Source organism: the organism of the source record quoted next, unplaced genomic scaffold (assembly GCF_019419815.1).
Source record: "Pyrus x bretschneideri cultivar Hongxiangsu unplaced genomic scaffold, Pyrus_bretschneideri_v1 Contig48, whole genome shotgun sequence".
NCBI lineage: Eukaryota > Viridiplantae > Streptophyta > Magnoliopsida > Rosales > Rosaceae > Pyrus > Pyrus x bretschneideri.
Window position 1 is genome coordinate 1,003,310 of NW_025999785.1, and position 14,443 is coordinate 1,017,752.

Consider the following 14,443-nt stretch of genomic DNA (forward strand, 5'->3'; position numbering starts at 1 on the left):
TCCTTACATTAGAATCTAAATAATTGATCTAGCTAAATCATTCAGTAGGTAACGTCAAGCATTTTTGAAAAATCAAAGTAATGAAACCTAGGATTAGTGATTAACATAAAATAATGACATGTTTAACGTGATGCATGACGACATCCAGCGTGCTTAAATAGCTCACCAAAAGAGAAAATGCTGAATGCTTTTCCTATTTCCCTTTGGTTCAAATGAAAAGGATAATTGTCGTGGTTCTCTTTTTACCTTTGTTTTTTTTTTTTTTTTTTTTTTTTTTTTGAAAAAAGAGATCAATTTGTGACTTTGTAGGGCGTATAATACATACCACATCACCAGGCCGCTTGCCTGAATGCTGAGTTTTTCTCCACGGCAGTCGATCCTAAATTAGTTATCTTTAAATTTAAGCATGAAGTTAACTTTTGCACTAATTAATTAACTTTAAGCATCATATCTCAAAAATTTTGGTCTTTATATTTTCCCCTAAACATATCTCCATTGTGTTGCTCTACATCTTTAAAGATGCACTTAACTTTTATACAGTGAATTGTTAAAAATATATCAATAACTTTAGGTTATAAAAATTAGGAGCAATAAGAGAAAATAAAACAAAAGAAGATTAGGGTTTTGGAAAAGTTGACAATGACATAGTGGAGGCTTCTCCAATAATTATAAAGTGCATGTTACCTATTCCCCCCACTTTTGATACCTTTCGATAGCTTATTAATTAACGTCACTTCTCTTCCAAAAAAAATAAAAATAAAAAAATTAACGTCACTTCACTCATTGTCATAAGAAGAATTAAATGGATAAAATTTCACAAATGTCAGCATTGAGTATAGGGGTGGTTCGGTATGGGATCCCATACCGAAACCATTGTCCCGATTCCCAAACCGAAATTTTTGGGAATCCCAAATTCAATCCCAATCCCAAACCAAATTTTCGGGAATCCCAATTTTCGGGAATCCCGAAATAATTTCGGGATTTCGGGACAAATCGGGAATCCCAAAATGCTTTTGGGCTTTTGGACTAAAATTTGACATATTATGTTTTTGGGCTAAAATTTGACATATTATAAAGTAATAAATAAAGTAACAAACTCAAAAGCAAAAATAGTAGTTACAAGCCAAGGTTTATAAATAAAGTAACAAACCCAAAATCAAAAAAATTAGTTATGAGCCAAAATTGTGTTGTATTCTCCTCACCTCCCAAATTAGCCGTGTCTAAAACAATAAACCACAAATCATTTACATTGAATTATAGTCTAATAGATAATAAATACTAAGAAAATAAAAGAGGAAATTAAATTGTTTACAACTAATAAATAATGAATAATTCAAATACAAACTTTTCATATCACTAACTATTAGTACTAGTTAGAACTTAAACTACATCAAATATTAAGGTGCATCAATTATAACTATCAGTATACCCTTTATTAACCTCCCTATAGTGAATTACACCACATCAGTTATATTAATTAGTTTTATTAATGTACTAGTTTATCAATTAACAATATGCATGCACAATATTAAGGTACTAGTATAATATATGTATACTGATATATATAATCAAACTTTTCTGATGAACTTAAACTAATATCCAAAGATTAATCACATTAGTTGAGACAACTGGAATATAGAAACAAACAAAAGATTAATCATATTTATTTCAATTCGGTATGGGAATACCGAAAAATGGAGATGGAATACCGAATCCCATACCGAAAATTTCGGTTTGGTTCGGGATTACATACCGAAAATTTCGGGAATTTTGGTTTGGGATTTTTTTGGTTTGGGATCGGGATTTTTTCGGTTTGGTTTGGGATTTTTGGGATTTTTTTCCAGCCCTAATTGAGTATGAAGCGTATTTAGCGTTTTGAAACAAGTGATATTCTATAACTATCACGGATAATTAAGTGGTTTGGAAGAATTTTAGGTCTGTATTCCACTACACATTTTGGGGTTTGAATCTTGATCTTAGTGAATCACACATAGTGACTAGTAAGAGACTGAAATGCTTCTGTAAGTCTTTCTAGCTCTCAAAAAGGTGATCTACCGTGATGAAGTCATCAACTAATAAAAAAAATTTAAAGAAAAAAAAAGCTATATTTTATATGAAAGGTATAAAATCATTTCCAGCTTTCAAAAATGTAGTCTGCCGTGATGAAGCCACCAACTAATCAAAAAAATTTTAAAGAAAAACAAACAAGCTATATTTTATATGAAAGGTATAAAATCATTTTCAACTCTCGAAAAAATGGTATGTTGTGATGAAGCCACCAACTAATCAAAATTTTTTTTTTAAAGAAAAACAAGCTATATTTTATATGAAAGGTATAAAATCATTTCTCATTTTGTTATAATCAGACGAATAAAATGTCATAGTTTTATGCATTAAGTACTGATGCGTATTTTCATGTTTTGATACAAGCAATGTTTTGTATTAAGTTTATCTAAATTACAAAAAGAAAATTCAAACTTCATTGCCGAAGAAGAAACACATTGCTATAGCAAACTCAACTAGACCTATACCTGCAAGCGTATTTTGGTGTTACATGAACATAATACATCGACGATCATGACTAAATAGTTTGTTAATTAAGAGACAGAAAAATATACGAATGAACATTATCCTTATCTTTTAGACACCTATGAAAAATGGTCGGACCACGGCAGCCTCCATCTTCATGGAGAATGTGACATCCGATCATCATCCAGTTCCATGCCTTGAGTGAGTAAAATGCATGCAATGCTGGACCAATTGCTATTGTTTGGTTTTTCATACGATCGACACAAGATGATGGTGACATTGCAAAGAGTACGGAATAGCTGCCTCCACTTTGTTCTTTTTAGTTTCTTTTTCATTTTTGTCTTTGAGTTACCTTTTTCCACAGTTTCAGTTTCATCAAAAGGTCGAGAGGATGGGGAAGTGATAGCAGACGAGATGGTGCTCTCCTGTTCTTGTTTTGTTTATGCCCAATTGGCAGAAAAGTGCTATAGCTACTTAATGCTATTGTGGAGCCCAAAGTACAATTGGGGAGAAGGCATTTGGTGTAGGTATAATCGGGTGTAAGCTGTCCAACAAGATCCTCTTTGGTTCCTTTTTCTTGAAGATTGCTGAATCGTATCTGTCTATCGTACATCGTGCGATCAGTTTTTGTCAATTACTGTTTATGTTTAATTTTAAATAAAAATATTTAAATAATTTTTAATCTCTCGATGTACGATGAACTGGCATGATTCACGGATCATCGGGATCCTCACATAGAGGATCCGGACTCTTAAGCTTCTGCATGACTAGACTTTTGAGACTGATATTATGTAAAAAGAATGCTAAGGTACTCCGGCAAAAGTGAGACTCTTCATATAAATTTTTGTCACCTCATGTTTTAACGTCAATTTATGTGGCTTTGGTGGTTGGAACTCTCTTCACATACTTTTCGAGCTAAGCTCATAGACGGTCATATCTTTAATACTCGGGGTTAACCTCTTTTAAGCCCCTTTGACCTTGAGCTTCTCAATCTCTCTTGAGCTTTGCGTGGAGTCTATTCCGACTTGCGCCATTATGTGAGCCCAAAGGTGCCCAACATAAACACCTTTGCTTTTTTAGTTTCTTGTTACATTTGAGATTGGTATTTTGTAGTTTCAAATATTTTGTTTTGAAGTATTCTACTATTCAGATACTGTACTTCATATGTATTGAACATTCTTTTAGCTCGAATGAATGACGCCGTTTATTTAAAAAAATGTTCACATAATTAATTTGTAAAAATCATCTGTCGTTAGTGTAGTACTCGTGAAAAGGACCACACCTCAATTAAATCCAAATCTAATAATTAAATTTTCTTGAGAAAAGGAGAAGATATTCTTTCGAGATCTTTTTCATCAAGATCACTGGATCAATTAATTTTAATCTTTGAAATTTTATCAAACGGTAAAAAATTATTATATCTTTTAAAGGGTTAAAACAGGTAGGCCGTTGAATGAAATTTCAAAGGTCCGAATTACTTAATCCGATGATCTTGATGGAAGAGATCCGAGAAAAAAAGAAATCTCCATTATATAAAGTAGTTTAACGGATTACAATTGGATTTGGGCATGATCTTCGATAATTCTTATAATTTTCATTTTTCTAAAAGAGAAAATTGACAACCAAATGAGTCATACCCCAACTGCAAAATAAAACAAGAGGTTTCAAATAAAAACAAACTTGTTTATTTCATACCGATGTAATTATTATTTTTATACAAATATACCGTACTTATAAACCATAATATTTTTCCGTTTCAATAAACAGTTCATAATTGTTCACACCCCAACACTAAAAAAAATACAGTAAAAGAATTGATTTTTCAGTGTGCATGTTACACTAACTGACATAACACAAATAGTTGGATATAAAAAAAATAATAATTCAACCATTTTTATTAGGGAGTTTTAACGAAATACTCCCGGTACTGTTCACTTAACGAAAAACCACATTTTTACACTAAAAAAATCAATAATTGTACTATTCACTTATAAAACACTTTTTTGTTATTTTCGTTAAAATTCAAAAATTTCAAACCATTTTTATTAGTTTTTCTTTTTTATTATGACTATTAATGTACCGGATCAGTTTCGACATTGAAAATACGTGTTAACGGTTACTAAACTTGTTCTAAAATAATAAAATTCGTTTTCGTTCAAGGAAAACTAATGAAAAGGGTTTGAAAACTTTAAGTTTTAATAATAAGGACAAAATAAAGGGTAAAATGAATAGTACTAGGATTGACTTTTTAGTGTTAAAATATAGTTTTTCGTTAAAATAAACAGTACCACGTGTTTTTCGTTAAAACTTTCTTTGATTTAAGGAATATCCCCCCTTTTTAAATTATTTCTTGGAGGTTCTTCCGGAACCAAAACCAATTTTCCTAAATTGGGCTTTTTTTCCACTTCCGCACACTGAAACCTAAACAAAAACAAACAGGGGTATTTGCGTCATGTCACATAACGTGTACCGTACATCGTAGCCGTCCAATTTCCGGGAAATTCAGTAAATTTACACCCTTACCCCACCAAACCGAATATTCTTCGGAGTATTCCACTTCGTCTTCCTCCTATAAATCTTCAGAACCCCAAAGAAGCTGCAACAACAAAAAAACCCGAAACTTCACCACCCAAACACGGCCTTAATCGAAAAATCCCCCCAAATGTATGACACATTGAAGAACTCCTACCAGCTCTTCGAAGAAATTGGCCGCGGCCGGTTCGGCACGATCGTCCGAGCCTTCTCGCCGGACTCGGCCGAGTTCGTCGCATGCAAGATCATCGACAAATCGGTCCTTACCGACGAAATCGACCGCGCGTGCCTCGAGAAGGAGCCCAAGATAATGACCCTTTTGTCATCGCATCCCAACGTTCTCAAGCTCTTTAACGTCTTCGAGACCGAGGACTCGCTCGCGATGGTGCTCGAGCTCTGCGAGCAGGAAACGCTCTACGACCGGGTCGTGGAGCGCACGCTCTCGGAGCCCGAGGCCGCCGCGATCATGAAGCAGCTGCTCGAGGCCGTCTCGCATTGCCACCGCCTCGGGGTGGTTCATAGGGATTTGAAGCCGGAGAATGTTCTGTTTGATTCGAGGAACAATTTGAAGCTCGCGGATTTCGGGTCGGCGGAGTGGGCCGGCGACGGCGGGGTCATGGAGGGCGTGGTCGGGACGCCGTACTACGTTGCGCCCGAGGTGCTGATGGGCAGGGAGTACGATGAGAAGATCGATGTTTGGAGCGCCGGCGTGATGATGTACATAATGCTCAGCGGGATTCCGCCGTTTTACGGCGAGTCGGCGACGGAGATCTTCCAGGCGGTTTTGCGAGGGAATTTGAGATTTCCGCCGAAGGTCTTCCGATCTGTATCGCCGGCGGCGAAGGATCTGCTGAGGAAGATGATTTCCAGAGACGTTTCCAGAAGACTTTCTGCTGACCAGGCACTTAGTAAGTTTCCTACTTTCTTCTAATTTTCTAATTTATTTGGTTGAATTTAATCCAAAATTCCATCTTGTGATTTGGGTTTTTGCTCTTTTTTTTTTTTTTTTTTTTTAAATTTTATAAATCAAGATTTTTTGTTAAATGTTAAATTTTGTAGATTTTCACCGGTCAATAACTTGAAAATTGATTTTGAAATTTCTCTTTTGGGTTTGATAGGAGCGATATTTTACTTTAAACTAATCGAAATCGCAAAAACCAAAATTCGAGCTATGATTACTTATGAAGTTTATTTCTTTGTGAAAAATTTCAGGGCACCCATGGATCTTAAGTGGTGGAGAAGCAAATCCAATTGACTAAAATCTGACTTTTGGGTCAGTCATGTCAATGAACCAAATCCAAGTACATAGATCCTAAATCCTTGTCATCCAATCTATGTGAATACGAAGCAATCCCACTTTCCTCTCTTAAAAAACGGAAAATCCTGTCGTCAATGGATCCAGGAAACCCCTCTTCCTCTCAAGAGCTCTTTAGCTAGGAAGCAGAAGTAAATGGAGAAAGACTTGCATGGAACGACGTCACAGTAGAAGATTGTAGAATATGAGATGGATCAATCAGTCTTTTATGAAACGAGTTCACCGTCAAGCAGAAGATGATCGGTTCAATCAGTCTTTTATGGAACGAGTTCACCGTCAAGCGTGGAAGCCTAGCGTGGAAGCCTGTAGATGTGGAGAGAGAATCTTGAGAATGTAGATAGAAAATGGGGTTTATGGGGATCCTTTGTCTTTCCCCGCCTTCTCTTGTATTTTTTTTTTTCGGTCAGAGAGAGAGTCGGAAGTGAGAAAGCAAACTACTCCCATATAGCCTATGTGCTACCTTTTAAGTTAAAATCGATGTTTTGTGTACCAGAAACCTTGTACGAATCCGCGGAATGTGAGTGTTCAACTCGGAATCTGAGGAATAAGTTCGTGTTGTGTTTACGAAATGTAATGTGAGTGTTCAACTCGGAATTTGAGTTTTCTTTTGAGGAATGCTATTTATATTATGTTTTTGTACCATATTTTCATATTGGCATTATCAATCTGAATTAATCAGATTTTTTAATTTAATTTATTAATTTTTTTTTAATTATTATTTTATTAAATAATTTTTAATTAAATTAAAAATTCTGATTAATTTGAATGATGTGGCTGTTGACATTAGATGTCACCTAATAGATGGTATGGAAATGTGATACAAAAACGTGATTTGAATAACATTATTATTTTCCTTTTCTTTTATAGTGGTGGATTTAATTTTGTGTTGTGGTTGCGAGTGCACCGCCGTATACGGCCGGCCGAATGTAAGAATTTTTCTATATAGTATATGCCCCTAAATATCCTTGTGCAAATGTACTATATTTTGTGCAGGCATGTTATAGCATATGCTTTAAATCAAGGATACTCAACGCTCCCATTAATCACATGAAAAGTTGACATGGGTACACAGTTGGAAGTTCATACGCAAATTATGCCACAAAAATTGAAATATACCTAATAGGGGACCCATAATAAACGGATGTTTTGACTTTTTAATGATATTTTGGATGCATGTTAGGCAGTTGATTTAGCTAGATCAGTGTGCTCACTCTTCTATGTTTCTTTGCACCTAAGTTTTCTTAGTCATGGTAGTATACGTTTGTTTGGACCTATCTTTCATTTCTATTTAGTGAATGATTAGAGCAACTTTTACATTAGGTGGGATTACGTAGCATCGAGTGAGACTAAAGTATATTCGCATATTTTGTTCAGAGTTGTCGTTGAAATGACGTGATCAGACATCTTTTCGTGATCATTCCCTTATCAAAATGTATATCAAAAGAAAACTTTCATGACACAAATACATTGTCGTTATGACACTAAGGAGGATTACATAGAGTATGGTGAGACCATAGTATACAAGCTTGTTTTGCTTGAGCTGCTGTTGAAATGACATGGTCAGACATATTTACGCAACTATTCCCTTGTTAGAAATGTAGATCGAAAGAAAGATTCGCATTACACAGTACGCTGCTATTATGACACTAAGTAGAATTACGTAAAGTCGAGTGAGATCAAAGTATACAAACATGTTATGTATGAGAAGTGTTGTTGAAATGGCATGGTCAGATATTTTTACGCAATTATTTCCTTATCAAAATTGCAGATCAAAATAAAAACTTACCTAACACAAATACACTGCCATTATTAAAAATATACAAATATATGTCATTGAAATGGCGTGATCAGGCATTTTTACGCGATTATTCCTTATCAAAAAAAAAAAAAAAAAAAAAAAAAAACTTATCTAACACAAAGTACACCTCGGTCGTGACGTCTCATCGATGTTCTCACAGGGGCAGGCTGCAAATTTCAGAAATGTCATTACGGAATCTAGCAAAAGAGATGAATATGTATCCAAGTGTCCTTATTGGAAGGAACCAGCTCAAGTGAGCTGGCCAACGTATATGGAATCCACCCACCATTTAGCCTTGCTGCAGTCTACAACTCTACATCTGAAGGAAGAGGATAAATTTTTAGTTGCGACAGAACAATAGATGATGCATTACGTGTTTTTATGTAAGTGGTGAAATTTTTTAATTTTAAAGTTATTAACCTTTTAACACATATATCCCACCATTTATATAGGGATGTGCCATCCACACATCCCAAATTACTTCTCACACACCCTTTATTAATTTATGTCTGTTGATCTTCTTTAATTCATCCAATCTGATGGTCGAAAATTAGAAGAGTGTGTGAGAAGTAAAATGGATATCACACCCTTTTATATAGGGACACGTGATGTACCACCTTGTGTGACGGTCATACTGAAAAATCTCTCATTGAGGTACAAATTACAATATAATTTTTTTTTATGGTCAGAACCAAAAAAATGAGAAATGTTATTGACACTTTAAAAATCTCATTCTACACTTCTCACAAGCGTATTTTTCTTTTTAAATATAAAAAGTTTAAAGTATAGAATGAAAATTTTGAAATGCTAATAATAATTCCTAAAAAAATTATAAACAAGACAAAGATTAAACGATTAATTATCCAAATCCCAACAACACTGTCTCCGTAGAAGAACCTTGGATGAGGTGGCAAAACCTCAATAATGTTGAAATTGGAGCCTCGTAATTATCGGACTAGGATTCTTTTTTCTCTTCTTTTCATCTCATTCCATCATCTCCTCTTATATTATTTATTTTATCTTTCTGTTTCTATAAAAAACAATATAAGATGTTGATGTAGCTTAACCGTGGCAGTTCAAATAGGAGGGAAGACAAGGGGGAGAAAAAAAGAGGGCAGATAATCCTACTTCATAATTATTTGAGTACTTAATTAATTGTTTAATTAGATAAAGGAATCTCTTTGGATTCTAACCGTTCATCATACATTATGTAGTTAGTTTTCGTTAAATATTATTTTTGTTTAATTTTAAATAAAAAAAATTAAATAATTTATGATCGTACAATACACGATAAATAGTTAAGATGCGGGATCCGAATGGAATCCAATTCCGTTTAATTAATTAATCAAATCAGTGTGTACGGGTTTAGGTAAATTATAGTTGGAATCACGAGGAGGACACTTGGCAAGTATGATCTGATCAGTCACCCATCATATCAGTTTAATCTGGTCTTCTCGATCAATGTGCAGTCAACTGCACTGCCCCCCACCCCCCCCTCCAATGTGGTTGGACTTTGGATGCACACCATAAACTACTGTGTGCATCTGTGCGTGATATGATAAGTTCACGTGGATATACCATATATCTCCTTCACTGAGTCTCTGTGTGCTTCCGTAATTGCTTCGTACCACCTTCTGTTTTTTCTCTCTTTTTCCTTCTAAACCAAAGAGTGAGTTTGGGGGCTCCTTTTGCGGGGATTCAATTGAACTTGCCTCAGGTGATATGCCGGATTCAAGAGTTGAGGAATAGAATAAGAGGAGGAATTTATCACCTTTATTTCATTCAGTATAGATAATATCGTTTATTTTTAAAAAAAAATTAACAAATTAATAACTTAAAAAGACAGATATCCGTATTGTGAGGCAAAAGAGCCAATTGTCTTGTCTTACCTCGCCTTTTCTAGCCTCTCCTTCTTGCCTTTTTTACCTAGCTCTTGTCTTCTGACTTTTCGTCTTTCTATATGTTAGGGATACTACATTTTTCTGAACAAATCTATATTAAGGAGGGAGGGCGCATGCTTAGTTTCATAATAAGCTAACAATAATATGGTTTAAATTTGCCTTTAATGAGAATCGAACCTAAGATTTCTCACTTGCAAGTGAAAAAAAAATATCACTAGGTCGTAGTACTAAGTGGTAGAGATACACATTTGTAGACCATATTTTAACTACCTCTTTAATATACATAGAGTCAACTATATAAATAGGTATTATATCTATTAAAGTGACGATTTAGATGTGATTTACAAAATATGATATCATTAGTATTTTTCATTTTTTTTTCTTTTTTACCATTTTATGTTGTATGGTATGGACTAAAGTAAGAGAGAGTTGAATATGTGGTTAAGGATTTAGTGTTCAAGGATTCAATGACCAAAGATTCGGGTGTATACTATATTTCAGTGCATTTATTAAAATAACTTGTAATAAAATATGTTTTGCAAAATGATGAATGATTTTTCTAAGGTGACAATCAGTGTACTGAGTACTACAAATTGGACGATATTGTTGAGTGAGCCTCACAAAAAATATCGAATTTCTACCTTAAAAAATAGGATTAACTATAACAAAATCTCAAATTTCTTTGAAATGAATGTCAAAATCGAGCAAGGAATTAATGAAAAGAAAAAGAGGTCAACAAATTTGCAATATATTCCTATATACATCTCCTCAAAAATAATTTTGAGACATGTGCAATTAGGTATAAACCCACTCATATAATTTGTTTCTTTATATAAAAGCAAATGTATGTGACTAAAGTGGGTGGCAAATTGGCAGTGTGGAGTAGGTATCTAATTGAAAGACACATTGTCCTACCTACGCTCAAGCGAGTTTGGATTGATGCTGCCAAATGGGGCATCATACTCATAGAAACTAGATTCAGATAGGACTTATATAGAACATGTTTATCGTCACGTAACGTTTTATGTTCAATAATACATTGTCATATGTAAGTTTTTTTCCACATAGTAATGTATTATTGAATTAGGATACCACATGACAGTAAATCTTTTATATATAAGTTCTTCTCTTCATATACAACAGCTTTATTTTCTATGAAATAAACTATGGCACATGACAACTTCATCTAACACTTATAACGTGATTAAAAGACGTATTATGCGGTTGTAAAGCTTTTTGCATAACTACATTTTGTATGGCTCATTACGTGATTGTCATGAACATACAGAAACAAAGACTAGTGAGTGACATGTAGCTTATCTCCTAAGTAAAGCGATATGTTCTCTTGCTCCCCTAATTTGTGTGGAATTCGAGAAACGTTGGCCATCCAATTCCATTTGTTTGTGAGAGGAAAACACAAATTTGGTCATCCCTTACGTATGGACTGGTTCTTGCTGCGTGGGCCACCAACAATGTTTGTCATCACTGACGTGTGCATGTACGTTATAAATCAAAACTTTTTATTCTGTTTTAATTTAAAATAAATAGTCGTTTTCGTGTTCATTGGTCACATCCGAGTTTAATTCTGTAGCACCGCCCCAAAACTCTCCCAAATAAAAGGACTGATATAATACAGCTGCAGAAAGATAAAAAGAAAATTGATGAAGAAAATTTCAAAACTTTAACAATAAAGATAAAATAAATAGTATCAGAATTAATTTTTTTAATGTAAAAATATGATTTTTGGTTAAAATGAACAGTACCAGAAGCTTTTCATTAGAACTCTAAAAAATAAAATTCAAATTACGGACAAATTAATGAACGTTAATTTACCAAACGCATTATCTCTCTTTGTTTTTTTTTGGATAAAATTTTGATTTTTGCTATTGAATTTATCGCCAAACTGCTATAATTTGACTCAGAACCTTATTAAGAAGTCGTGCTTAACTTTCACGTAGAGAAGATGTATTGTCTCCATCGTTAGCGCGACCAAAACCTTCCAAGAGGGGAAATTTTTTATTAGTATCGAAAACACAAATTATGTTATATTCATTTTACGTGTTATGAAGAGATCATCTAGTTTATAACATCCAAACTTTTTATATCTGGAAAGAAAAATATATGTATAAGGAGTGTAGAATGATATTTTTTGAGTGCCAATAACACTTTCCTATGATATATTGCTAAAATTTATTCTTATGTTTTAAGTCATATGAAATAGTACATCACTTTAACGTGTTCCAAAACGCCATAAGTTATTCAACAAAAGGCGCATAAATGGCTGCGTTTATAAAATAAATAAAAGACGAGATGTGGATAGATAATTAAGCTGCACGTGTTAGTACTGCTTATATAGTTTGAATATTAGTCTACAAGGGGGCTAGGGGCTAGGTGAGTAGAAGTTTTCTCTGCATGAAATTGGACCTGGTTTCGAATATACGTACAGAAGCATCTTTTATAACGATTTATCTTGGTCTATGCCTTATACCCATTTATTTGATGTATTTTAACGATATGAACTATTTATTTTTTAGATGATTATTCATAGCTTATATTTACGAAATTAAATAAATCTAAAATTATTAAGACATTTATTTATAATGAATAAATAGATGAATACGATTCTACAAAGAAACTCAAAATAATTCTTAATCTAATACATGGTTTCAGATTTGGATAATTTTAGTACACGATATTTGAGGAAATACGTAAAAGATAAACGAATTATTAAAAGATAATAAGAAATGAGCCTCACAAATATATTTAAAATAAATTGTATCAAAAAATAGTGTCGCGGATCATTCTTTTATAAATACTATTATATCTCTGAAATCATGGGAAGCTCAAAATTGGTTTTGGATTCATTATGTAATATGAAAAATAATTATTTGATGTGATGCAGCATGTGCTTGGTTCATGCTTTCTCTGACCACTGACTTGGCATGGTTCTTTCTGCAAATATCTTTTGAATAAAAAACGCATGCATCATGCATGTGCTTAATTACTTTGCATACATTTCAATTTGTATTCATAAACCATACAAAACAACAAGCATGAAGAAGTCCGAAGACTACTCGACGAGGAAAAAAAAAAAAAAAAAAAAAGGTCTCATGACTAGATACAAGTAATATTAGTACTTCTAGTTTTGCTTTTACCCAAAAACAAAAACAAAAAAAATGAATTTCTAATTTCACTACAAATTTTGACTTCGATTTAAAAAAAAGAAAAGAAAGAAATTTGGAATACATAAACTTTTTTCCAATTACTGATTCAAATTATCCCGAAATCTTCCAAACATATTCCGACATAATTTTTTTTTTTATATATATATTCCAATTTTGTTTTTATAGTTATTCATCAAAATTTTGATTTTGTAATTAATTTTTGTACTTGTATCATGTCCATGGTTTATTTCGAACACATTTTACTTACAAACTTTTATATTTAATCATCCACTTATAATATTTCTTTCGGAAATCACCATATATTATACATTATGTTTCTAAAATTTCGAGACAATTCCAATGAATATTTAAAAAAAAAAAAATCTTAATTATATTTTTTTTTCGGAAATCACCATATATATTATACATTAGGTTTCTAAATTTCGAGACAATTCCAATGAATATTTAAACATTCTTAATTTGAAAATTTCAAATATGATATAAAAATTTTGAAAAAAAAATTAAATAAAATACAGAAAAACTAATAAAAAGGGTTTGAAAACTTTGAGTTTTAACAATAAGGATAAAATAAAAGGTAAAGTGAATAGTACCAAAATTGACTTTTTAGTATAAAAATATAATTTTTCGTTAAAATGAACAGTATCAAAAGTTTTTCGTTAAAATTCCTATAAAATAAAGGAAGAACCAACGAAACAAAATTCACCAAAAACCATAGGAACAGCAAGGAAAGGATTGCAGAAGAAGAACAAAAAACGAAAGCATAATTTAGGGTTTCAGGTTACACGTGGCAGCACGTGATGGCTAATTGGGTGACCCGACCAATGATCTGTACCTTTGCAGATCAATACGTCCGCCGATGGTGCGGATTTAGGTCCGCGATTAACGGTGATAAGTCACTGATCTATCAGGTGGTAGAGTCAGAAGTCACCAGACTACAGGACCACTTGTAGTTATTTTTTGCTATAAAAAATCTGGTCCATTTTGACTTTCAATCGTTGCAGTAAGTATTCGCCCCTGCTTGCAAGCATTCATGCATCCGACGTCCAAATTCTAATTCAAAATTTTATTATGTTTTGGTGTATAATGTGTACTTGATGAATAAATTGAAAACTCTAGTGTATGGTATGTGTTTTGGGAAGGTTTAATCTTTGGGAATAGGATCCTTCGAATCCTTTCCATCTGA

The 14,443-nt window shown here is 33.2% G+C and overlaps 1 protein-coding gene across 1 annotated transcript; it reads left to right on the forward strand.

Annotated features, from left to right (window-relative positions):
• Positions 1–5,119: 5,119 nt before the first annotated feature.
• On the forward strand, positions 5,120–7,020 carry LOC103954362 (phosphoenolpyruvate carboxylase kinase 1-like). The gene is made up of 2 exons (XM_048568573.1): positions 5,120–5,969; positions 6,274–7,020. Exons 1-2 carry the CDS (start codon positions 5,192–5,194, stop codon positions 6,318–6,320), a joined length of 825 nt encoding a protein of 274 aa, XP_048424530.1. The 5' UTR covers positions 5,120–5,191; the 3' UTR covers positions 6,321–7,020.
• Positions 7,021–14,443: the final 7,423 nt, after the last annotated feature.